The sequence below is a fragment of the Chiloscyllium punctatum genome, chromosome 12 (genome assembly GCF_047496795.1).
Source record: "Chiloscyllium punctatum isolate Juve2018m chromosome 12, sChiPun1.3, whole genome shotgun sequence".
Taxonomy (NCBI): Eukaryota; Metazoa; Chordata; class Chondrichthyes; order Orectolobiformes; family Hemiscylliidae; genus Chiloscyllium; species Chiloscyllium punctatum.
The window spans coordinates 75,798,744-75,824,542 of NC_092750.1; the positions used below are offsets into that span (position 1 = coordinate 75,798,744).

At 41.9% G+C, this 25,799-nt stretch overlaps 1 protein-coding gene across 2 annotated transcripts in view; it reads right to left on the reverse strand.

Moving 5' to 3' along the window:
* Positions 1-66: 66 nt before the first annotated feature.
* The window catches only part of LOC140483949 (uncharacterized), a 61,287-nt gene continuing 35,554 nt past the window's right edge, over positions 67-25,799 (reverse strand). Inside the window, exons 6-7 of one of the 2 annotated variants that reach the window (XM_072582820.1) lie at positions 16,341-16,433; positions 69-6,497 (exon numbers count right to left, since the gene is read on the reverse strand). In XM_072582820.1, the coding sequence (XP_072438921.1) occupies positions 6,230-6,497; positions 16,341-16,433 (361 nt within the window). In that variant the 3' untranslated portion in view covers positions 69-6,229. Of the gene's footprint in view, positions 6,498-16,340; positions 16,434-25,799 lie in introns of both variants that reach the window. The other variant, XM_072582821.1, reaches the window with a different exon arrangement.

Below are 25,799 nucleotides of genomic sequence, written 5' to 3' on the forward strand. Positions count from 1 at the left end.
GTTCCCTTTGGAATTTATCACCTTCCTAGAATCATTAGTATGTGTATTTATTCTTGACATTAATCATAAATGTCAATGAACTACAGCTGATAAAATTTAAGCGACTGCTGGACATGTACATGGAGAGCAGTGAGTTGAGGGGTGCGTAGGTTGTTATTATATTAGAATTAAACCTAAGCACAACATTGTGGGCCAAAAAGACTATTCTGTGCTGTACTATTCCACATTCTATGTTCTAAAGGACCATACAATAATTAAAATAAACCCATTGCCCTGTTTTGCAGATCCACAGGCTTTGATAGTTGAGGGTGTCATTAAACTGTAGGAAAGGTTCACTTAGGCTGACTTTAAACCCAGCTGCTTGAGGATATACAGTAAAAGGCTATATTCCTTTCTGGTTTCTGATGCAATCAAAACGTGGTCTATATATTAAATCAGTGCTGCTTCTTAAACTACATGTCACTTTCCAATTGAGAGCTTGAAATTGCAACATTATTTATTAATCCAAATTTCAGAAACATGTATCCAAGCTTAGTGTTTTAAACGGTTATTTCAGATCAGAGATCAAAGAGATCAGAGTCAGAGTCAATTTTCCCAATCTCAAACACTGTGTCTTAGAAGATAACACCTGACCTGACTGGTCAAGGCCAGTATCTAAGTCCTTAATCCAAATTGGACATTTTCAACAGCCATACGTTCAGCAATATGGAAGTATGGTGAAATTAAATGGTAGCTACCAGCAGAAATAGTTAATTCTCTGCTATTCTAAGAGGCTGGAACCAAGCTATCAAATGATGTAATTCATCATTTTTGCTTTCTTAAAACACTTCTGAAATTTTCTGATCATTTCAAACTGACCTTTTAAATGTTGATAATCTTCTCTTGGTTTTTCCAACTTGCTTTCATTGTCTGAAAATGCCTTTCACATCTTTAAGATCACCAACACAGTGGCATAAATATCTTAATTTTATATTTCTCTTTCATGTTTTTCAATAAGTAGTTTGATTAGCTATTTTACCAAACTAGGAGAAAGTGAGGAATGCAGGTTTGGAGATCAGAGTCAAAACGTGTAGTGCTGGAAAAGCACAGCATCCAAGAAGCAGGAGAATTGACGTTTCAGGCATAAGCCCTTCATCATTCCTGATGGCCTGAAATGTCGATTCTCCTGCTCCTTGGATGCTACCTGACCTGTTGTGCTTTTCCAGCGCCACACTTTTCAACCATTTACCAAACTAGTCAACCTATATTTTGAGAACAAGCCAACTACAGCACTTTATATGGAAAAATATTTCTTATTCCAAATTCTAACTTCGAATTGCAAAATGAAAGAACCTGTACAACATAAAAACTTTCAAATGTCAAAAAAACTGGACACACTCCCACTGCAAGAGTGGAATCAAGCAACCTTAACACTAACTAACTTTTAAACCTCAGGCTGCACAAAGCAGACAATATGAAGTCTCAAGGTTAATGGACATTCAACTTCAATCAAAATATGTTCACACATACTTTTAACCATGAAGAAGCCAATTTATCTCAAGGGGAACACCAGAAGCACAATGGCAATATGAGAGGAGATAACAGGGCACACAGTCTGTAAAACTGTTTGCCCTGACCTTACCTGGGAGCGAGCCATTTCAACAATAAGCATCTGCATAAACAGCTTCCCCACTGGCTCCCAGCCCTAACAAGCAGCTTTGGACTCAAGAACCTCACAGGCTGAACAGAGAAGCTGCATTGAGAAGCATCAATGCAACAAAAGGACATTAAAGAGATGGGGAAGCCAACCAAGTGGTATCTGAACAAGAGCTTCCAGGCACAGGCCCGTTCCAAACCAAGACAACCAAAGGCAGGAGCCATACTTATATTATATGTACCTTTTTGTATTTAGATAAACACCTGTCAACTACCTTCTACCTTTCACACTCCCTAAATCAGTCCAGTGTCTAGAACCAGGGAACCGGGGGTGTGTTGAACCACCTAATATCAGCAAGTTACTGATTAGAGTGGGCACTTGTGGTTCATTGTTCAGGGCTGGATGTCTTATCTTCATTTTTTTCAGCTGTTTCTATCTTATCGTCATGGATACCAGCCAAAGCCATTGGCTTGCAGCTTCATGTATACTAATGTGATACATTTGCATAATTACATTTAAAATAGTGATGATCATTTCCTCCGCTGGTCTTAGTTGTGCCCCATTTCTTGGAGCTATTAGTTTCACTAGTTATTGTCCTAGTGGCCATGGAGTGTAGGGACAGTTGTTGGTATATTATGATATGGGTTGACCCTGCTCCTCTGTACTCGCTGTACTTGCTACAAGCTGGCCATTCCCCTCCCATGATCTTTCCATTTGTTTCTCTAACAAGTTGTAGGTTTAGATTTGTAACCATTATCACTCCTTTCTGCTCCCAATCCTTGTTTTGATCCACCCACTAGCACTTCTGATCCGCAGGTGTGTCACGTGGGTCCCAACCATTCCCCAGCATTTTCATAACTAATTTTGACTATCATTCCATTGCACAATTGAAATGTCGAGCTTATTCAAGTTGGCAAATGGAGTTTAATGTGGAAAAGGGTGAGGTGATTGACTTTGGAAGGACTAACTCTGAGCCCTAGAGGAAAGGCATTGAATCAATTAACCGAATAATCAATTATCTGAATGAAATAGTGCCCACCCAGCTCGATCGGATATTCAAGGTTCCTCTGTATATGTCTCAATTAAGTTACCTCTCAACCTCTTCTCTCTGATGAAAACAGCATCAGGTCCCTCAGCCATTCCTTGTAAGACCTTCCCTCCTTACCAAGCAACATCCTAGTAAATCTCCTCTGAGTTAATGGTAAGATTCTTAATAGTGTAGATGAGCAGAGAGATCTCAGTGTCCATGTACATAGATCCCAGAAAGTTGTCACCCAGGTTGGTCTGATTGTTAAGAAGGCATAAGGTGTGTTAGCTTTTATTAGTAGAGAGATTGAGTTTTGGAGCCAAGAGGTCATGCTGCAGCTGTACAAAACTCTGGTGTGGCTGCACTTGGAGTATTGCGTACATTATTGAAGGGGTTCAGAGATTTATGAGGATATTGCTTGGTATTACGAGGAATGGCTGAGGGACTTGAGATTAAAATGGCAAGATTAGTAGCTGGAATGGCTAATGGTTATGAATCCCTCCAAACCAATCACTATGGCTGACTTGGAAATATACTTCATTGTCACTGGGTCAAAATCCTGGCAGTTCCTCCCTAGCGGTACTGTGCATTTACCTACAGCATAGGAACTGCAGCAGTTCAAGAAGGCAGCTTCCTACCAACTTCTCAAGATCAACTAGTGATAGGCAATAAATGCTGGCTCGCCTGTGAAGCCCACGACCCACATCAAATCATTGAAATAAATTCCCACACCAACACTCCAGACCATGTTCCTATGCAAAAACTCCTGACCAGATAACCATCCCAACTGATTTTCCAGACCAACCATTCCCACACTGACATTCTGCTGATGCTGACTTTTTTATTTTGGATTTCAGTTTTAAAACAAAAACCTTGAGAAACTGATATCCCCTGCTTATTTTCTTTTGTACTTGTTACTACTGATTGATTAGCCATTATCGTTTCCAAATCTCTCACTGCATGCTGTTATTGTGTGCCTGTCATTGTGAATCTTACCACTTCCATTATGTGTGAAATATAAACCTTACTTCTGGCTAACTTTACACTATTGCTGTAAAATTAGTGCCCAGAAACAAAGAGTGAGCAAAATACACACCCACCATAAAAGAAAGGGCAGAAATAAATCTGCTTTGAACAGATGCTGTAAATAGGAAAGTATTGATTTTAAAGTTTGCAATCTACTTAAAACAATGGTTTTGTGAAAGGAAAATAAAGTTTAACTGACTTACTAAAAGCTTTTGAGGACTTATGAAGCGATGTCGATATACAGAAACTTGCACTTGGAATCATTGAGATCTATTGTATAGAAGAAAATAACCAACAGATCTTTCATACCCAGCAACATCATGGTAAATCCCTTCTGAAACCCCTCTAAAGCTTAATAATGTCTTTCCTATAAGTGGGCAACCAGAATTGGTCGTAATGAAAGGCTGGATAGGCTGGGAGATTTTTTTACTGGAGCGTGAAGGTTGAGAAGTGATCTTATAGATCTTATAAAATTATGAGCGGTATAGAAAAAGATAGTGGTATAGAAAAGGGTGCCTTTTCCCTAGTATGGGGGATTTCAAGACCAGGAGCATATTTTTCAAATGAGAGGAGGGAGATTTTAAAAAGACAATTTTAAACCACCTGAAAGACATTTGGATGAAAGGTTTGAAGGGATATGGGCCAGGAGCAGGCAGGTAGGACAAGTTTAGTTTGAAATTATATTCGGTATGGACTAGTTAGACCGAAGGGTCTGTTTCCATGCTGTATGACTATATCCAATTATTTTCATTTTCCAACAATCAGCTTCTATGCCATGGAATCACAAACACACTTCTAAATATTTCTTCAACATTATGAGGGTTCCTGCCTCAAAAGGCAGTGCCCTGTAGGCAGTGAGTTCCAGATTCCTACTACCCTCTGGGTGAGAAAGCTTTTCTTCACATCACCTCTAAACCTCCTCCCCTTACCTTAAATCTTTGCCCCCCACCCCCAGACCCGTCACTGATACCTCCACCAGAGGGGAAAAGATCTATGCCCTCATAATTTTATACATCTCAATCATGTTGCTATTCGATCTCCTCTACTCTACCCAGTTTGTCCATTGTCCCTTCATAACTGAAACTCTCCAGCCCAGGTAACATCCTGGTAAATCTCCACTACACTCTATCCAATACTATCGCATCCCTCATGTAATCTGGATTCTAGAACTGAACTCAGTACACCAGCTGTAGTTTAACTAACTATTTAATACCGGCATAACCTCCCTGTTCTTAAACCCAATGCCGAGCTAATAAAGGCAAGTATTTCCTATGCCTTCTTAATCACTTCACCCAACTTTGTTTTCCTTTGACACCTTAAGATGTACATGCATATTAGGGTCCCTCGAATCCTCAGTGCTTCTCAGAGTCTCACCATTCATCGTGTATTCCCTTGCCTTGTTTGTCCTGCCTACACTTATCCAGATTCAATTCCATACGAAAAAACTTGCTTACCTATTTGAAAAATTCAGTTAAGGCATAATCCCTTCTTAACAAAACCATGTTGACTGTTCTTAATTACTGCCTGCCTCTCCAAATGCAAATTAATGCTGTCCCTCAGAACAGAGGGACAAACAGTCCTTGTTAATAACCAAGTGTCTGCTATCTGCTTAGACATATGCTCCGACACTGGGGAAAGCATTATGTGGAGTACTTTGATCAAGAATCAACTTGCAATTAATATTCAGGTCTGGCTTCACAAACAAGTAACAATTTGTTTTAATACCTTTGTCCAAAGGTCATCTTGAGCTCACATTTCACAGGTCCAAACCAAAATTGAGAAGAGAGTAAAATAAAAATATTGAAAAATCAGTGAGGATTTTTAACAAGGTACAGCAAGTAATTAGGAAGGAAATGAACGTTGGCCTCTATTCCAAGGAGAATCAAGTATAAAAGTAGAGAAGATGTGTTACACTTTTACAGGGCATTAGTTAGACCACAGCTCAAATAACATGCATCGTTTTGTTTCCCTTAGCCAAGAAAGTATTTAATTAACTTAATAACCAATTCAGAGAAGATTCACTCAACGAACTTTTAGGATGAATAGGTTGGGCCACTGTACATTGGATTTTAAATGACTGAAAGTGATTGTATTGATGGGACATGGTAGGATGGATGTTGAAAGGATGTTTTGCCTCATGGGGCAATTCAATCATAGCGCATCCCCTAGTCCACCTTTGATTAACTAATGGGAACGCTTGTAGTTAGTAAACATGAGAAACAAACATGTGATGGAAATGCAAATAAACATTGTAATTGATTTAAGGTGTTTTCCTGTCACAAGATTAAAGTGTACTTAGTGACCATACTTACTTGTTCATTTCAGGGATAAAAATTTAAAAGTTTTCTGACCAACAAAGTAAAAGTCCTGTACTTTCTATCTGCGCACAGACTTTTAAAATTCTTTAACAACTTTGAAGAATTTGTACAACTCATTTTTTTACTACAGGAAGGAATTAACAGTTGTCTGCATTGTCCAAATGTCGAACAGTTCCTGGGGAAAAAAAATTTGCAGATCCTGTGCAAAGGCAGACTGGTGGATCACAGCCAGTAACGCTTGTGCATGTCTATGTCTCCATATGTAAGATATCCCTGTTTACTGACGGGCCAGCTATTGTTGCTGTAGTAGCGATAGGGACTGAGCCTTGCATCTTGCGTGTTACTGAAGAATACTTCTTGGTGTTCTAACGTGGCATATGGGAGGTACATGCGCACTTTGTCCAAGAGATGGCCAGGCCAGAAGGCATATGGGTTGGCCTGAGCACTGGGGGTCAGGCCTGGCACTGACTGCGCCTTCACCTTCAACTTTCTGAAAAATAAAATCAACAGAAACAAATTCAGTGATTCCATCAATTTGCTTTTATCCTTTGCAGCTGACTTTACTCTGGTGGATTATGGGACTCAATTCAATCCAAAATGTTTGAACATGGATTCATAGAGGGCTATAGCACACAAAAAAAGACCCTTTGTTGCCCACCTCTGATTACTCTTGAACTCAGTAGCTTGCTCGGTCATTTCAGAGGATAGTTAAGAGTCAACCACATTACCATGTAACTGGAGTCAGATACAGATTAGGTTGGGCAGGACAGCAGATTTCCCTCCACAAAGGGCATAAGTGAACCTGAACAGGTGCAGTGTTTACAATAATCATCAATGGTTTTCATGTTACCAGAGTCTACCTTTTAATACCTGAATATTGTGCATTGATTGAATTTAAAATACCACCGGTTGCAAAAAAAGGAGTATGAATACCTGCCCCTTTGATCACCTGTCATAGGGAAAATGTTAGAAGTCACAGAACAACACAGAAGACTACAACACAGGAATAGGCCCTTTGGCCCACCATGTCTGTGCAGACCAGGATGCCAATCTAAACTAATTCCATCTGCTACACATGGTCTGTATCCCTCTCTCCCCCGTCTATTCATATGTCTGGCTAAATACCTCTTTAACCTTGCGAATGTATCTTCGTCAAAAATGTTCCTGGCAGCACTTGCAGTTAAGACATAATCTGTGTGAAGACCTTTCCTCGTACTTTTCCATTTCTCATCTGAAACCTATGCCCTCTAGTATTTGACATTTCCACCCTCGGAAAAAGATTCCGAATGCCGACATAACCTACGCCTCTCATAATTTTATATACTTTTATTAGGTCACCTCTCTGCCTTTGCTGCTCTAGTGAAAACAATCCAAGTTTGTCCTACTTGCCCTAATAGCTAATACACTCCAATTTAGGCAACATCCTGGTAAACGTCTTTTGCACTCTCTCCAAAGCCTCCACATGTTCCTATAGTTTGGGGACCCAAGCTACAAATATGGCACAACTAAAGTTTTATACAGCTGCAATTGACTTCCCAACTTTTATACCCAATGTCCCAACTGATGAAGACAAGCAGGCTGTATGCCTTCTTTATCATCTTACCTACGGTGTGTCATAATTAGGGAAGTTATGGACTTGGACCCCAAGATCTCTCTGCATATCAATGTTCTTAAGGGTCCTGCCATGAACTGTATACTTTCCTCTTGTATTTAACCTCCTAAAATGCATCACCTCACACTCGTCCAGATTAAAGTCCATCTACCATCTCTCCTCCAACTGTCTTGGACGATCTGTTTCCTTTGACAAACTTCCTCGCTATCCATTACTCCAATTTTCCTGTTGTCTGCAGAATGAATAATGACCACCTATATTTTCATTCAAGTCATTTGTAAAAATTACAAACAATAGAGGATCCAGCACCAATCCTTACCAGTCATCACAGACCTCCAGTCAGAAAGAACACCCTTCCACAACTGCTTCTTTATGTATACAAAATTAGCTTGGTCAATTTCCAAGGGACTTAATCTTCTGGTTCAGCCTATCGTGAGGCTGAAAGAGGAAGGGAGGGGATGGCTGGGGCCTTGACAGAGATGTTTGTCTCCTCTTTCGCCACAGACATGGTCCCAAAAGACTGCAGAATCGCCAATGTTATTCCTTTGTTTCCTTTGAAATGTTTACTCTGCTTTCGTTCCACGTATGCTGCCAGCCATGCTGAATTTTTACAGCAATTTCTGTTTTTGCTTTAGTAAAACCCATGTAGGTAACATCTATTGGTCTACCCTCATCAATCACACTGGCCACTTCCTTAAAAGTGAGTCTTGACCTTCCCTGCATTCAGCCACGCTGAATATCCCTAATAACTCCATTATTTTTCAAATGCACATAAATCCTGTTGCTAACAATCTTCTCCAATAATTCCCTATCACTGATGTAAAGCTCATGAGCTTATCATTTACTGTATTATTCCTGTTGCCTTTCTTAAACAAAAGAACAACAGTGGAGTGTCCTGCATCACACTCCTGAATTATGCCTTGTACATGCTGGATAAGTTTTGGGGAGTCAGTAGATAAGTTGCTTGCTGCAGAATTCCTAGCCTCTGACTTTCTAAGTGTTACTTACTACTTCTCAGCTTAAGAGTGAGGTACTGGAAAAGCACCGCAGGTCAGGCAGCATCCGAGGAGCAGGAGAATCAATGTTTCAGGTAGGGCTTATGCCCAAAACGTCTATTCTCCTGCTCCTCAGATGCTGCCTGATCTGTTGTGCTTTTCCAGCACCACACTCTCGCCTCTGATCACCAGCATCTGCAGTCCTCACTTTCTCCTTCTCAGCTCAAGCCTAGATATTGCTCAGATCTTGTTGCATTTTGAACATGAACTACTTCAATTTCGATCAGAGCGGTGCTGGAAAAGCACAGCAGGTCAGGCAGCATCTGAGGAGCAGGAAAATCACCGTTTCGGGCAAAAGGAATAGAGGCAGGAAGCCTCCAGGGTGGAGAGATAATGAACTTCTTCAATACCTATGGAGTCACAAAGGGTGCTGAATGTTGCACAATCAATCATCAGCGAACATCTCCACTCTGACCTTATGATGGAGGGAAGGTCATTGATGAAGCAGATAAAGATAGTTGGGTCTCGGGCACTACCTGAGGAACTACTGCAGAGATGTTCTGGAGCGGAGATGACTGACCTCCAGCAACCACAAGCATTTTACTTTGTGCATGGATTGACTCCAACCAATGGAGAGAGCCTTTCCCCTGATTCCAATTAACTCTAGTTTTGCCAGGGATTCATGAAGCTACACTTGGTCAGGTGTTGGCTTGATGACAAGGGCTGTCATTGTCAGTTTCCCTCTGGAATTCAGCTTCTTTGTTCACGTTTCAACGAGGACTGTAAAAAGGTCAGGAGCTGAGTAACTGTAGCAGAACCCAAACTAGGTGTCACTGAGCAGGTTCTGCTTGACAGCACTGTTGATGACACCCTTCCATTAGATTAAATTAGATTATTTACAGTGTGGAAACAGACCCTTCAGCCCAACAAGTCCACACCGACCCGCCGAAGCGCAACCCACCCAGACCCATTCCCCTACATTTACCCCTTCACCTAACACTACGGGCAATTTAGCATGGCCAATTCACCTGACCTGCACATTTTTTGGACTGTGGGAGGAAACCAGAGCACCCGGAGGAAACCCACGCAGACACGGGGAGAACGTGCAAACTCCACACAGTCAGTCGGCTGAGTCAGGAATTGAACCCGGGTCTCTAGCGCTGTGAGGCTGCAGTGCTAACCACTGTGTCACCGTGCTGCCCATTACTTTGCTGATAATTGAGAGTAGACTGAAGGTGCAATGATAACAACTTGTCTCTCAATGTTGGCAAAACTAAAGAACTGATCATCAACTTTAGGAAGAAAGAAGAACACACCCCATCGACATCAATGGAGTGCAGGTTGAGGATTAAGAGCTTCAAATTCTTAGGAGTAATGAGAAACAACCACATGTTCTGGACTTCCCATATCGATAAGATGGTCAAAAAGTCACTACAACACCTCTCCTTCTTCAGGCAGCTTAGGAAATTTGCATGTCCATAAGGACTCTCACCAACTTTTACAGATGTACCATAGAAAGCACACTGTCCGGGTACATAATGGCCTGGTACAGCAATTGCTCTACCCAGGACTGTAAGACTGTAAGAAGGTTGTGTGCACAACCTAGATCATCACGGAAGACAACCTGCCATCCATGCACTCCATTTCGACCATCTCATTGCTGCTGAAAGACTACCAACATTGCCAAAGACCCATCCCAGCCTGGTAATGCTCTCCTCTAACCTCTTGTCATCAAGCAGTATATACAGAAGCTTGAGCACATGCACAAGCTTCTTCCCTAGCATTATTAGACTGATGAATGGACTCTCTAACTTCAAATAATGTTGATCTTGCCTCCCATATGTCATAAAAATCAAAGATTTATATAGCATGGACACAAGCCCTTTGGCTCAAACTGGTCCATGGTGCCCACTCAGCAGTTTCAGTTGTTTGCATTTGGTCCATATCCCTCTAAACCCTTCCCATCTATGTACCTGTCCAATTTTTTTTTCTAAATGTTGTTATTGCACTTGCCTCAACTACTTTCTACTGAAGGGCTTATGCCCGAAATGTCAATTCTCCTGCTCCTCAGACACTGCCTTACGGACTGTGCTTTTCCAGCACCACATTCTCAACTCATCAACCACCTTCCTTGTCAGCCCATTCCATATACATACCACTCTCTACGTGAAGACACTGCCCCTCAGGTCTTTCTTAAATCTTTCCCCTCTCCCTTTAAACCTACGCCCTCTAGTTTTCAAATCTACATCCCTGGAAAAAAGACTATTTGTAGTCATCCTATCTATACCCCACATGATTTTATACACCTCAATAAGGTCATCCCTCATTCCGCTACATTCTAAGGAATAAATTCCTATCCTGCCCAACCTCTCCCTATAATTCAGACCTACTGGGTGGCATGGTGGCACAGTGGTTAGCACTGCTGCCTCACAGCACCAGAGACCCGGGTTCAACTCCTGCCTCAGGCAACCGTCTGCGTGGAATTTACACATTCTCCCCGTGTCTGCATGGGTTTCCTCCAGGTGCTCCAGTTTCCTCCCACAGTGTACAGGTTAGGTGAATTGGCCATGCTAAACTGCCCCTGTTGTTAAGTGAGGGGGTAAACGTAGATGAATGGGTCTGGGCGGGTTGCTCTTTAGGAGGGTCGGTGTGGACTTGTTGGGCCGAAGGGCCTGTTTCCACACTGTAAGTAATCTAATCTACTAGTCCTGGCAACATGCTCGTAAAGCTTCTTTGTACTCTTTCCAGTTTAACTATGTCTTTCCTAAAACTGTACACAAGTGCGGCCTCACCAAAAACTTACACAACTGCAACATAACATCCCAACTCCTATACTCAGTGTCTTGACTGATGAAGACCAGCATGCTAAATTCTTCACCACCCTGTCTACCTGTGACGCCACTTTCAAATAACTATGTACAGCGGAACCTCAATTATCCAAATTGGGCAGGCAGCATTTTGTTCGGATAATCGAGGTTTCTCTGTACTCCTAGATCCCTCTGTTCCGCTACACTCCTCAGGATCTTACATTCTGTGCAGTGTAACCTGTACACCTCACTCTATCCAAGTTTTCTCACCAATGATCTGTATGTCTTTGCTCACTGCCTGTATTGCTCACACAAAAAAAGGCTTTTTGCTGTCCTTAGGTGTGCATCACAATAAATCTAACCAATCAATCAGCTTTGTTGGATTTGTCAGGCTTTTTGTGTACAGCGTCTGAGCAATTTTTCTCATTGTTGGGTAGATGCCAGTTTTCTAACTATACTGGAAGAGTTTGGTTCGTGAGCAGCAGGTTCTGCAGCACAAGTCTTCAGTACTATTGCGAGAATGTTGTCAAAGTCCATAGCTGTTCAGTAATCACAGAAACATAGGAAATAGGTGCTGGAGTAGACCTTCGAGCCTGCATCACCATTCAATTCGATCATGGCTGATCATTCAATCTCAGTATCCCATTCCTGCCCTCTCCCCACACCCTTTGATCCTTTTAACCGCAAGGGCCACATCCAACTCTCTCTTGAATATATCTAATGAACTGGCCCCAACAGTTTCCTGTGGGGCAGAATTCCAACTCTGAGTGAAGAAATTCTTCCTCATCTCAGTCCTGAATGGTTTACTCCATATTCTTAGACTTCCCCAACATTAGAAACATTCCTCCCACATCTAGCTTGTCCAGTCCCATCAGAATTTTATGTTTCTATGAGATCCCCCTCACTCTTCTAAATTCCAGCAAATACAAGCCTAATTGATCCAGTCTTTCCTCAAAACCATTTGGATACAGAACTGGCTCGAAGGTAGAAGGCAGAGGGTGGTGATGGAGGGTTGCTTTTCAGACTGGAGGCCTGTGACCAGTGGAGTGTCACAAGGATCGGTGCTGGGTCCTCTACTTTTCATCATTTATATAAAATAATTTGGATGCGAACATAGGAAGTATAGTTAGCTACTTTGCAGATGACACCAAAATTGGAGGTGTAGTGGACAGAGAAGAGGGTTACCTCAGATTACAATGGGATCTTAATCAGATGGACCAATAGGCTGAGGAGATGGGGTTTTAATTTAGATAAATTTGAGGCGCTGCATTTTGGAAAAGCACATCAGAGCAGGCCTTATACACTTAATGGTCCTAAGGAAGGTTGCTGAACAAAGAGTCCTTGGAGTGCAGGTTCATAGTTCTTTGAGAGTAGAGTCGCAGGTAGATAGGATAGTGAAGTAGGGATTTGGTATGCTTTCCTTTATTGGTCAGAGGATTGACTATAGGAGTTGGGAGGTCATGTTGAAGCTGTATATGACCATTGGTTAGACCACTTTTGGAATATTGCATGCAATTCTGGTCTCCTTCCTATCGGAAGGATATTGTGACACTTGAAAGGATTCAGAAAAGATTTACAAGGATGTCACCAGGGTTGGAGGATTTGAGCTTATGGAGAGGCTGAATAGAGTTTGGGACTGTTTTCCCTGGAGCGTCAGAGGCTGAGGGGTGACCTTATAGAGGTTTATAAAATCATGACGGCCATGGATAGGGTAAATAAACAAAGTATTTTTCCTGGGGTGGGGGAGTCCAGAACCAGAGGGGATAGATTTAGGGTGGGAGGGGAAAGACATAAAAGGGACCAAAGGGGAAATGTTTTCACACAGAGGGTGATGCATGTATGGAATAAATTGCCAGAGGAAGTAGAGGAAGCTGGTGCAATTGCAGCATTTAAAAGGCACCTGGCTGCGTATATAAATAGGAAGGGTTTAGAGGGATATGGGCCAAGTGTTTGCGAATGGGATTAAATTACATTAGGATATCTGGTCAGCATGACGAGTTGGACTGAAGAGTCTGTTTTCACGCAGTACATCTCCATGGCTCTGTGACTATATGTCAGTCATGTCATCTCAGGAATCAGTCTTCGCTGGACTGCCTCCATAATGTCCTTCCTCGATTTGGAGACCAAAATTGCATACAATAATCAAGGTGTGGCCTCACCAAGGCGCTGTATAACCACAGCAAGGCATCCTTACTCTGATACTTGTCTTGCAGGAGAGCATGCATTAGCTTTCCTCACTGCCTGCTGCAGCCGCACGCCAACCTTCAGCAACTATCACACCCTGACACCTAGGTCTTGTTGCACCTCACCTTTTCGTAAACCGACACCATTAACCAATAATCTGCCATCCTGTTTTTGTGACCAAAGTGGAGAATCTCACATTTATCCACATTATATTGCATTTGCTGACTATTTGCCTACTCATCCAGTCTGTCCAAATCACCCCGCATCCTCTTAGTATCCTCCTCATCGTGCACACTGCCACCCAACTTAGTGTCATCTGCAAATTTGGAGGTATGGCATTGAATTATTTTATCCAAATCGTCAATGTATATTGTGAACAGCTGAGGTCCCAGATCTGGACACTGCATTCACCCCACTCTGAAAAGGACTAGTTTATTCAAACTCTCAGCTTCCCACCTGTATCCAGTTTCTCCTATCGTTTCTTGATGTCATGTGAAGTGAATTGAATTGGCTGAAGACTGGGATCTGTGATGTTGGGGACTATTGCAGGAGGTTGGGATGGATCATCCATGAGGCACACCTGGCTGAAGATTGCTGTGAATGCTTTCACCTTATCTTTTGCACTGTACTGGACTCTTCCATCATTGAGGATGAAGGTATTCATGGAGAATTTTCCTCCAGTGAGTTGTTTAATTATCAACCACCACTGGATGCGGCATGACAGCAAAACTTAGATTTGATGCACTAGTTGTGGGATCTCTTCGCTCTATAACTTGCTGCTTATGTGGTTTGGTATACAAGTAGTCTTGGCTGGTGGCTTCACCAGGTTGACACCTCATCTTCAGGTATGCCTGAAATGCTGCTCCTGGCATGTCCTTCTATTCTCTCCATTTAACCAGGGTTGATCCCTTAATTTGATGGTAATGGTTGAGCGGGAGATATGCCAGGCCATGAGGTTGTAGATTGTGCCGCCATACAATTCTGGCCTACTATATCTGATGGGTGCCTCGTCTGGAGTTGTTAGAGGTGTTTGATGTCTGTCCCATTTAGCACGGCGATGGTGCCACACAACACGATGCGTTGTCAATTCTCAATGTGAAGGTGAGACTTTGTCTCCACAAGGACTGTGCAGTGGTCACTTTTAACAAAACTGTCATGGACAGATGCATCTGTAAACAGCAGACTGGTTAGGATGAGGTCAAGGGTGTTTTTATCTCTTGCTGGTTTGCACAATACTGCTGCAGACCCAGTCTAGTAGCTCCGTCCATAAGGATCAGACCAGCTCCATCAGTAGTGCTGCTGCTGAACCACTATTGGAGGTCGACAGTGAAATCCAGAATATATTTTGCACCATTACCAGACTCAGTGCTTCCTCCAAGTATTGTTTAACATGGATGAGTATTGACTCATCAGCTGAGAGAGGATGGTATGTGATAACCAGGAGGAGATTTCTTTGTCCATGTTTAATCTGAAGCCATGATACTTCATGGATTTAGGAGTCAATGTTGAAGACTCTCAGGGCAAATTTCTCCTGACAGACTACTGCTGCTGGGTCTGTACTGCCAATTATACAGGACCTACCACAGAATGGTGATTAGTGATTCCATGAACATATCAGGCTGTTGCTTTCCTAATTTGGCACAGCCCCGAGATGTTAGCAAGGAAGACTTTGCAGAATCAACAGGGCTATTTCTGCAGTTGTCTTCTCCAGTGCCTAAGTTGATGCCAGTGGTCCATCTAGTTTTACTTATTTGTTGAGACTTCATAGTGACTAATACAACTGAGTGGCCTGCTAGGCCATTTCAGAGGACAGTTGAGAGTCAGCCACGTTGCTCTGGGTCCAGAGTCATATGTAGGCCAGACCAGGTGAGAATGGCAGATCTCCTTCCCTGAAGGACATTGATGCAGAATGTCTGTGTGATGTGTATGGAGAGTGTGCAAGTCACTTTGTTGGACAGGGTGCGTGGGATGTATGGAGGGTTGTTTGTGGGGGTTATGTATGTGTTGGTGTGTCTGTGTGCATGTGTGTGTGGGAAGCTTGTGCAATGCATGTGGCATGTTTGAGGATTTTATGAGTGGGTTGTAGTTATGAGAGGTGTAAGTCTGGGATGCATGTGTGTAAGAGGCTTTGGGGTGTCTGTGTGACTGGGTATATTATTGTACATCTGTGAGAGGGGTATGATGTGTGTGGGTTGTGCGTGTATGGGGATGTATGTGTGGTGGGTGTGTGTGTGTGTGTCTGGGTGCATGTGTGCCGTGTTGTGGTTTGTGTGCCATGTGTATGTGCAGTGGGTACATATGCATGGGGTTTGTGTGTGTTGGGGGTGTATGCATGTGGGGTGTGTGCATGTCTGCGTATTTGAGCATGTGTAAGTGAGTCTGAGTGCATGTCAATTCTCCAGAGTATTAATTATTATTTTTATTCCAGAATCTGTGGACTGATCCACCTATTTTTTGTCTGAAGTTCTGATGATGTATTTATGCGAGATGAACGACACTAAGTGAACACCTCCAAAATATCACTGTTTACAGTCAGCACACTGATTCCAGAGCTTGGAGTTTATGTTTCAGCAGCTCAGTCATTGCCAAGCATTAAAAACTGTAAGAGCATCACAGCAGCGCTTGCATTGGCAGCTGTATTAATCCAGAGTTAGCATTTCCAGGACAACCCGTAATAAATTGCAAGACCACTGTGCAATCACTGAGGGATGACCACACTATTCAGATAATATTACCTTTTGAACTTCACATAACCGTCGAATGCCATGTGTTGATCCTTGTTGCTGGGTGCATGAGTTCTGCTGCCCTTCTTTTTCCTGTGACCCTTCCTGTGGGATTGGGGTAATAATGCAGTTAAATGAAAAAAAATTAAGAAGTCATTATTTAAAATGAAGTTTGACCAAAATTGATGTTTCAAATGGAGGCACCCCTTCCCCAGCATTTTAGGCAGTCAGGTTCAATGGTCAATCTTTCACAAACATTAGTCAATACAATGTGGGAGTTTTTAGACAGAGAGACAGACTGAAGTAACCACATCTGCATTTGGTTGTCTGCTCTCATTAAGCAAAAATAAGAGTTGGACACATTGTGATGCATAACAAGAAGTGGTGTACAAATTACACAATCATACCTACTGGAGAGATACAGGTTCAAATGGGTTGGTGCAGGCAATCATGTACCCATTGAGGGAAACGGAGTGAGGGGCAAGGTAGAGAATGATGTCCTGGTTTCTCTGATAGTATTAATCAGCATTCTACCTTGTGTATAAGTCTGTCTTGAGGACAGCCACATGGGGAATAGGGTATATTGGCACAGGAGACTGTCCAAAAGTGTGGCAGTGGAGAAGAGAGCAGAATACTGAACTACCCAGACATCAACTGGGATATCGCAAGAGTATGAATATAGAATGAAATGGTTTGAGAATTTGAGAATTTTGGAGAATTTGACCACATAGAGGCAAAAGGTTTTTAAGTTTAGAAAGGCATCACATGTTGGCCCAGTTTTGGTGGGCCAAAGGGCCTGTTCGGTAATGTTCTTCCAATCTCCGTGTATTAAGTGGACAATAGGTGAAGAAAGTACAGATGAAATTGGATACAGGAAACCACAAAGCTTTAGCATGAGGAAAATCTGTAAATTTGTATTGATTATGTAAATTACACGATTGTATTCCTTTAATGGAACATACCCTCTACATTAAAGAAGATATTCTTGACATCAAAGGGTAGAAACTTAGAAAACAAAATTTGTGTTAAAATTACATAGCATGTTTGCTCATTGTCTTCTAAAATATTAAAATTTTTAGTAAAGGTCACAGGGATAAGGGACAATGAGGATAATAAGCTCACAAAAGAGGTAAATGATAGATGTGAGAATGACATTGTTACAGTTAATATTTAAGTCTGGCTTTAGCAAGACATGTCAATGCAGATAGTGATTGTTAAAGGAATAAAGAAAAATGTTTGTTTTACGTTTTACAGATCTGGCAAGCAGATTTTGTCGGACATCAAAAGTAAAAGGAAAAACAATAAGAATATAATTGTGGCTGTGATAATCGAAAAGTGGATGGAACCACCAGCTAAGTTTCTTACTGAAAATAGGGGGTGTTTGAGAGTGATGAATTTAGTGCTCTCTGTGTGTGAGTATGAATAGAATAATTATGGATCTGGCAGCAGAAAGTCCTTTTAGCTGTTGGAGTAATGCAGTAACATGGTACATAAGATTTTGACAGACCAGCCAAACTGTAAATTAATGTCTGCACTTGTGTGGACTGCATATTCTTTGAATTTGTTGCAATCAAATTGTTCAGGTGCACTCTTCAAGATTGTTTCGTATGGATTACAAATTTACAGATTCTGAAGGGTTATAGAAAATAGTGAGAAGCCAGGCAGTTCTTATACCCTAATGTTCACAGCAATGAAGATGAAACTGCTGCAATTGAGTTTGTCTAATAATGGACAGATCAGTTCTGATGCTTAATAAGGTCAACACAGCGACTCAGTGGTTAGCACTTGCTGCCTTAAAGTGGCAGGGACCAAGGCTTGATTTTGCTCTGGGATGATTGCTTGTGAGGAGTTTGCACATTCTCTATATGTGTGCAGGGCTTCCTCCTGGGACTCTGGTTTTCTCCCACAGTCCAAAGGTTGTGCTAAATTGCCCCTTGGTGTAAAGGCTGGGTGGATTAGCTTGTAGAAATGCAGGGTTACAGGGTCGAGAACAAAGAACATCACAGCACAGGAGCAGACCCTTCACAGCCTTCCACACCTGCGCCTATCCATATCCCCTATTTAAATATGCTGCCTATCTTTATCTTCTAAGGAACTATATCCCTTTGCTCCCTGCCCATTTCATGCATCTGTCCATATACATCTTAAATGACACTATCGTTCCTGTCCCAACCACCTCCGCTGGTCCCCTTTGCGTAAAGAACTTTTCACGTATATCTCCCCTAAATCTGTCCCTCTCATTTTGAACACTTTGGGAAAATGTTTCTTGCTATCCATCCTGTCTACACCTCTCATGATTTTGGAGGCCTCAATCAGGTCCCCCCTCAAACTCCTTTCCAATGAAAATAATCCTAATTTACTCAACCTTTCCTCATAGCTGGCACCCTCCATACCAGACAATATCCTGGTGAACTTTCTCTGCACCCTCTCCAAAGCATCCACATCCTTTTGGTAATGTGGCAACCAAAACTGTATGCAGTATTCCAAATGTGGCTGAACCAAAGTCTTATATATGACTGCCAACTTTCATATTCAATACCCTGTCCAATCAAGGAAAGCATGCCGTATGCCTTCTTGACCACTCTACCGATCTGCACTGCCACCTTCAGGTAACAATGAATCTGAACTCCCAGATCCTTCTGGCAGCAATTTTCCCCAAGACCTTTGCATTTACTGTACAGTTCATTCTGGAATTGCATCTTCCAAAATGCATCACCTCGTATTTGTCCAGATTGAACTCCATCCGTTATTTCTTTGCCCAACTCTCCAATCGATCTATATTCTGCTGTATTCTCTGATAGTCCCCTTCACCATCTGATACTCCACCAATCTGCAAACTTGCTAATGAGGCAACCTACACCTTCCTCCAAATCATTTATGTATATCACAAACAACAGTGCTCTTAGCACGGATCCCTGTGGGACATCACTGGTCACAGTTCTCCATTTTGAGAAACTTGTCTCCTGTTGTCCAACCAGTTCTGTATCCATCTAGATAGAACACCCTGGACCCCACCTTCACCTTCTTCATCAGTCTACCATGGGAACTTTATCAAATGCCTTGCTAAAGTCCATGTATATGACAGCTACATCCCTTCCATCAACAATCAACTTTGTCACCTCTTCAAAGAATTCTATTAGGTTTGTAAGACATGACTTTCTCTGCACAAAACCATGCTGTCTAGCACTGATAAGCCCATTTTCTTCCAAATGGGTACATACCTTAGTATCGTCTCCAGTATATGTGTATATGGCTTAAATGATGCCTCAAATGTTTGGTACTTTTCAGTAAGGTCTGTCTTACTAAAATCGAGTTGTCATCAGCATGTTTTACTGGCACCATGAGGGGGACAGATTTAAAGAAATTTTAGGACGTAATTATTTTTTGTGGAGTGGGAGCATTGAATTTGGACGCATTGTCATAAATGGGTTAAAAACAGAATTCAAACTTGGAAGTCAAGCTTGTACATTTTTCAGACAGACTGGTCATGTGTCAATTTGCATCAGCAATCTTCTTTGTGAAGGTTCGATTGCTAGTCAAATTGGCCGTCACAGAAAGATACATTGGCCTCTATAACCGAGGTGGAGGAATTATGATATCCAGATGGGCAGCTGAATTGGCTGGGTATCCAAATAAGCTCAGCCAACAGTTTTAAGTATTAGAGTTGAGTACAACTATGACAAATGCTAAGGTGGAAGATGTCATTCGGGGAACTAAGACATTGAAAAAAAAATGGAGCATCGTGTTTTGCAATATCCCTCATTACCAGGAACGTGAAGCTTGTAGTCTTTAATGCTTGGAGTAGTTTGTTTGCAGGCAAAAGGACCTCTGGCAAGTGAGAGAGCTAGAGTTCAATGTCTATATGTTCCTGTGAGGGTGAAGGTTGGCAGGAATAGGGAGCCCTGGATGACAAAAGATATTGAGGCTTTGACCAGGAAAACGGAGGAATGGCTCAGCTACAGATGGGATCAAGGTAATCACTGGAGTTTATCAGGGAACACAGGAATTTACTGAAGAAGGAAATCAGGAGGGTGAAAAGGGGGCACAGGATAGCCTTGCCTGAGAAGATTAGGATGAATCCAATGAAGTACTTTAAATACATTAAAGGAAAAAGAATAACTAGAGAGAGAATAGGGCCCCTCAAGGACCAAAGTAGATATCTAAGTGTAGAACTACAGGAGATGGACCAAGTTCTCAAGAAATATTTCTCCTCTGTGTTTATCTTGGAGAAAGACATGGGTACTTGGGGAAGTTAGCGGTGGTATCTTGGGGACATTCCATATCACAGTACGAGAGGTGTTGCACGCATTAGAATGTGTGGATAAACCTTCTGGCCCTGACCAGATATATCCAAGAACACTGCAAGAGGTTAGAGACTAGAGAAGAAATTGTGGCTACACTGGCTGATATCTTTGCACCATCATTTGCCACAGGTGAGGTTGCGGAAGACTGGAGAGTAGTGAATGTTGTGCTATTATTCAAGTTGTCATCAGCACGTTGTACAGAAAGGCCTGGGAACTATAGACAAATAAACTTAACATCTATGGTGGGTAAATTACTTGAGAAGATTCTGAGATAAGATATACATAACATTTGGAAAGACATGGTTTGATTAGGACCAAGCAGCATGACTTTGAGAGTGGGAGATCAGGCCTCACAAATTTATTGGAGTTCTTTGATTAAGTGATCAGGAAGGTTGACAAGGGCTGGGCAGAAGATGTAGTCTATATGGATTTCAGTAAGGTCTTTTATAGGGTTCCACATGGTAGGCTGCTCTGGAAGGTTATATCGCATGGAAACCATGGGGAGCTGGCAAATTGTATACAAAGTTGGCTTGATGGTAGGAAGCCGAGGCTAATAGTGAAAGGATGCTTGTCAAACTGGAGGCCTGTGACGAGTGAAGTGCCTCAGGGGTCAGTGCTGGACCCATTGCTGTTTGTTGTCGAGATCAATGATTTGTATGAGAATGTACAAGACATGATTAGTAAGTTTGCTGATGATGCCAAAATAGGTGTCGTGGATAGTGAGGAAACTTATCAGAAATTGATCAGGATCTTGATCAGCTGGGAAAGTTGGCTGAGAAATAGCAAATGGAGTTTAATATAAATAAATTCAAGGCCCCCTTGCATTTTGGAAAGCTAAATCAAGGTGGGAGTTTCATGGTGAATGGTAGACTCTTAAAGAGTGCAATGGAACAGAGGGATCTTGGAGTTCAGGTTCATAGCTCTCTGAAAGTGGAGTCACAAGTAGACAGGACAGTGAAGACGGCTTTTGGCACATTGCCTTAACTGATGAAGGCCATCGAGTATAGAAGTTGGGAAGTTATTTTGCAGTTATACAGGATGTTGGTGAGGCCACACTTTACTTGGGGTATTGTGTTCATTTTTGGTCACATTACTTACTATCGGAAGGATGTTACTAAACTGGAAAGAGTGCAGAGGAAATTTACAAAGATCTGGACTCAATGATCTGAGTGATACGGAAAGGTTGGACAAGCTAGGAACTTTGTCTTTAGAGTGTAGGAGACTGAGTGGGGGGGAAATCTTATAGAGGTGCCTAAGATCATGAGAGACATGGATAGGGTGAATGCACTCAGTCTTTTTCCCCAGAGTTGTGGAAAGGAGGACTAAAAGGCATCAGTTTAAGGTTAGAGGGGAAAGAATAAAAGGCAACCTGAGGAGCAACATTTTTTTCGCAGAGGGTGGCATGCATAGGGAAAGGGCTGCCAGCAGAAGTGGTTGAGGCGGAAACATTAACATTTAAAAGGCAATTGGACAAACACATGGATAGGAAAGGATTAGAAGGATATGAGCCAAGTGCAGGGAAATGGGATTAGTATGAACAGACATTTTGGTTGGCATGGACCAGTTTGGGCCAAAGGACCTGTCTCCACACTGTAGGATTCTATGACTCGATGGTCCTTTTTATGCAGTAATCAATGGCATTGAGGTTTATGAAGTAAATGTCTCAGATAAAAGTATTGAAATAGTTTTCTTTTGGAGTAAAATCATTAACAGGGATGTGGGAATGTTTAATGTAGAACACAAACAGATCAGCCTTGATATTGCCCCATATATCTGCTCCTGTTCAGCGTGCACTCCGGCTATTCACAATATAAGTTATTATAGTGTTAATTTACTTTCCTGGTAGCCCCCGGACCTTACTCTCACCGCTGTCAGTGCTGCTGCAAAAATGGAGACCACTAATCCCATGAGTTAAGTTTTTAAAGGATTAATTTACCTACCTGGCAGTCCCCTGGTCATCACTCGCACCACTCCTGCTGCTCTGCAAATATGGAGATTTCTGATTCCACAAGGTAAGTTTTTAAAAGGATTAATTTACTTTCCTGGCATCCGCCTAGTCCTCCCTCTCACTGCTCCTTTTCCTGCTGCAAAAATGGACGCCACTGATCCCACAAGATAAGGTATTAAAGGATTAATTTACCTTCCCGGCATACCCCAGTCCTCGCTCTCATCTCTCCTGCTGCTGCAAAAATGGAGGGATGGGAGGTATGGGATGCAGGGAAATTCTGGATATATAATTGACTAGTCGAACGAAGACAGCAAATGGTAGTGGATGGAAAGTATTCCAACTGGAGGTCAGTAACCAGTGGTGTCCCGCAGGGATCTGTTCTTGGGTCTCTGCTTTTTGTAGTTTTTATAAACAACTTGGATGCAGAAGTGGAAGGGTGTGTTAGTACGTTTGCCGATGACACAAAGGTCAGTAGTGTTGTATATTGTGTTGAGGGCAGTTGCAGGCTACAAGACATTGACAGGATGCAGAGCTGAGCTGAGAAGTGGCTGATGAAGTTCAACCTGGAAGAATGTGAAGTGATTCATTTTGGAAGGTTGAATTTGAATGACAGGGTTAAAGACAGGAAGCTTGGCAATGTGGAGGAACAGCAGGATCTTGGGGTCCATCTAGATAGATCTCTCAATGTTGACAGGGTTGTTAAGAAAGCATATGGTGTTTTGGCTTCATTAATAGGGGGAATTAGGAGCTGCGAAGTTTTGCTTCAAACTCTATAGTTAGACCACACTTGATATTTTGTGTCCAGTTCTAGTCGGCTCATTACAGGAAGGATGTAGATGCTTTAGAGAGGATGCAGAGGAAATTTACCAGGAGGGCTCGTCTTATGAAGGAAGGTTGAGTGAGTTAGGGATTTTCACACTGGAGAGAAGGAGGAAGAGAGACCAGACAGATGTGTACAAGGTAAATGAGAGGCATAGACAGAGTAGATAGCCAGAGACTTTTCCCCAAGGTAGAAACGGCTGTCACCCAGGTCATAATTTTAAGGTGATTTCAGGAAGGTATAGGGAAGATGTCAGAGATAGGTTCTTTATGCAGAGTGTGGTAGGTGCGTGGAATGCACTGTCAGCGGTGGTAGCAGAGTGAAAGACATTAGGGACATTTAAGCGACTGCTGGACAACCACATGGACGGCAGTAAATTGAGGGGTGTATAAGTTAAGTTGAACTTAGATTAAGATAAATGCTAGCTAGGCACAACACTGTGGGCCTAAGGGTCTGTACTGTGCTGTTCTATATTGTCGAATATTGATAAAGGCTGGATTGTCTACTTTTGCTCATATTTCTTATGTTTGTATGAAAACCTTAAATGAACCAAAGTCCAGTTCAGGCAGTTTATTCCATAGCTTAATTACTCACTGCAGGGAAAAGGCTTAATCTTGTATCATTTTTGCTTCTTTTCTAATCATTTTAAATCTGCCCTCTGTTCTTGATTTTAGCACAAGTGAAACAGTTCCTTCGTATCGACCCCAACATCCATCAGAGCTCCTCTCAACCTTCTTTTCTCTAAGAAAAATAGTACTAACTTCTCCAATGTAAGATCATAACTGAAGTTACTCATCACTGGTACTAATATTCAATATGATGTCAGCTAATCCTTTTAGATACTTATCGCTTTATACAACAGAACCAGAAACAGAATAAATCATTTTTGTGCCCTCTCCAATGTCTTCACATCCTTTCTAAACTCAAAGTCACGTGGGAAGACTGGTGAACTAATTTCAGTTTTATCATTAAAGCTATTTTCTCCAGTATTGTAACCATGATAATGTGAAATCATCTCTGAACAGCATGTCCACATGTCAAGTCATCAGCCTTTTCTCACAACTTAAGGTTGATGGCTGATCTCAAGGAAGACAGAGGAAAGGGAGGACACTGAAACACTCATTGACAAGGGAACAAATTAAGTGTGGATCTTGCTGATAATCTTCATATAATGATATGGGCAACATCTCACACCCCAAACCACATGTAGTCAGAGACACCCTGCATAAACTCTGCTAAGTAGAAGCAGCAAAAGCTGAAAGAGAGAGTGTGGAATTCTGGTAAGTTTAGTGTTACGATGCTCAAAATTACTGTTGTGCAGAAACGTCTCAAAATGGCTTTTTAGAATCTCTACAAAAAGCAGCTAGAGATTCCCATATCTACTACATTTGTGTTTCTTGAAAACGTTCAACTGTTTTTTGGGACCTCACTTGCCTTTTGCAAATCTACACTGGTTCTCTCAGATGAACTCACATTTCCCCAAATACATAACCACTCTGTCCCCAATAACAGATTCCAGGATCTTCCCACAACTGGAATGAGATTACAGGTTGAAAATCTCAACCTTTCACTATTTTATTCATTTCAAAAGAATACAGTGTCAAAAACAGACTTCCAATTTTCCAACTTTCCACAGCTAAATGTATACTTCCATTTCACAGCCACACCATAAACTCTCTCATTTATATCTATGGATTGATGTCCACAGCAGAACTCACACCTGTACTCACCCAGAGTTCACAACTTAATTAGGTTGCCTACAGACATGCCTGCACACCCACTGGTTTGTAAACCAGAGTAGGACTCCCAGCCTCCCATCTGGATGATTAGATGAGCTGGCTTGCATTGAATATACCAAGCGTCTTGCTTAACGCAGATAACATCTTGATTCTCAAGAGTTCTAATTCTAACAGGATGGTTGAAACTCTGGCGTGAGTTTCAGTGTGGCTGCTGTGTAACTGGGGAAGCTTCCACTTTTGATCTATTGAATACATTAGACAGGATGAGGGGCAGTCCATTGCCAAATAGTACTCATAAGGGAACAATTCAGCATTCTCATAAATACCTCCGTACTCCAAGTACGATTAAATATTATCTTACATGAGTATTTGTGCCAATCTGTTTTTGAACAGCAAAGTCCCCACAAAGAACATAGAGATAAATAATTTGTTAATCTGTTTGTGCTGGTGTTGCTTGAAGAACAAATGAGGTGTACCAGCAAAGTTTCCTCCCAGTCCTCAAACTGTGATGAAATATTCGAAACTCAGCAAAGCAGAATGATATGGATAAGTGATGGGGAACTGAGACTGACCAGCTCACATTCACTGTGTTGCCATGTGAAATGGGATCCAGCAAGAGTTAGCAACTTCTCAAAGTCAACATTGAATATGGAGGAGGTT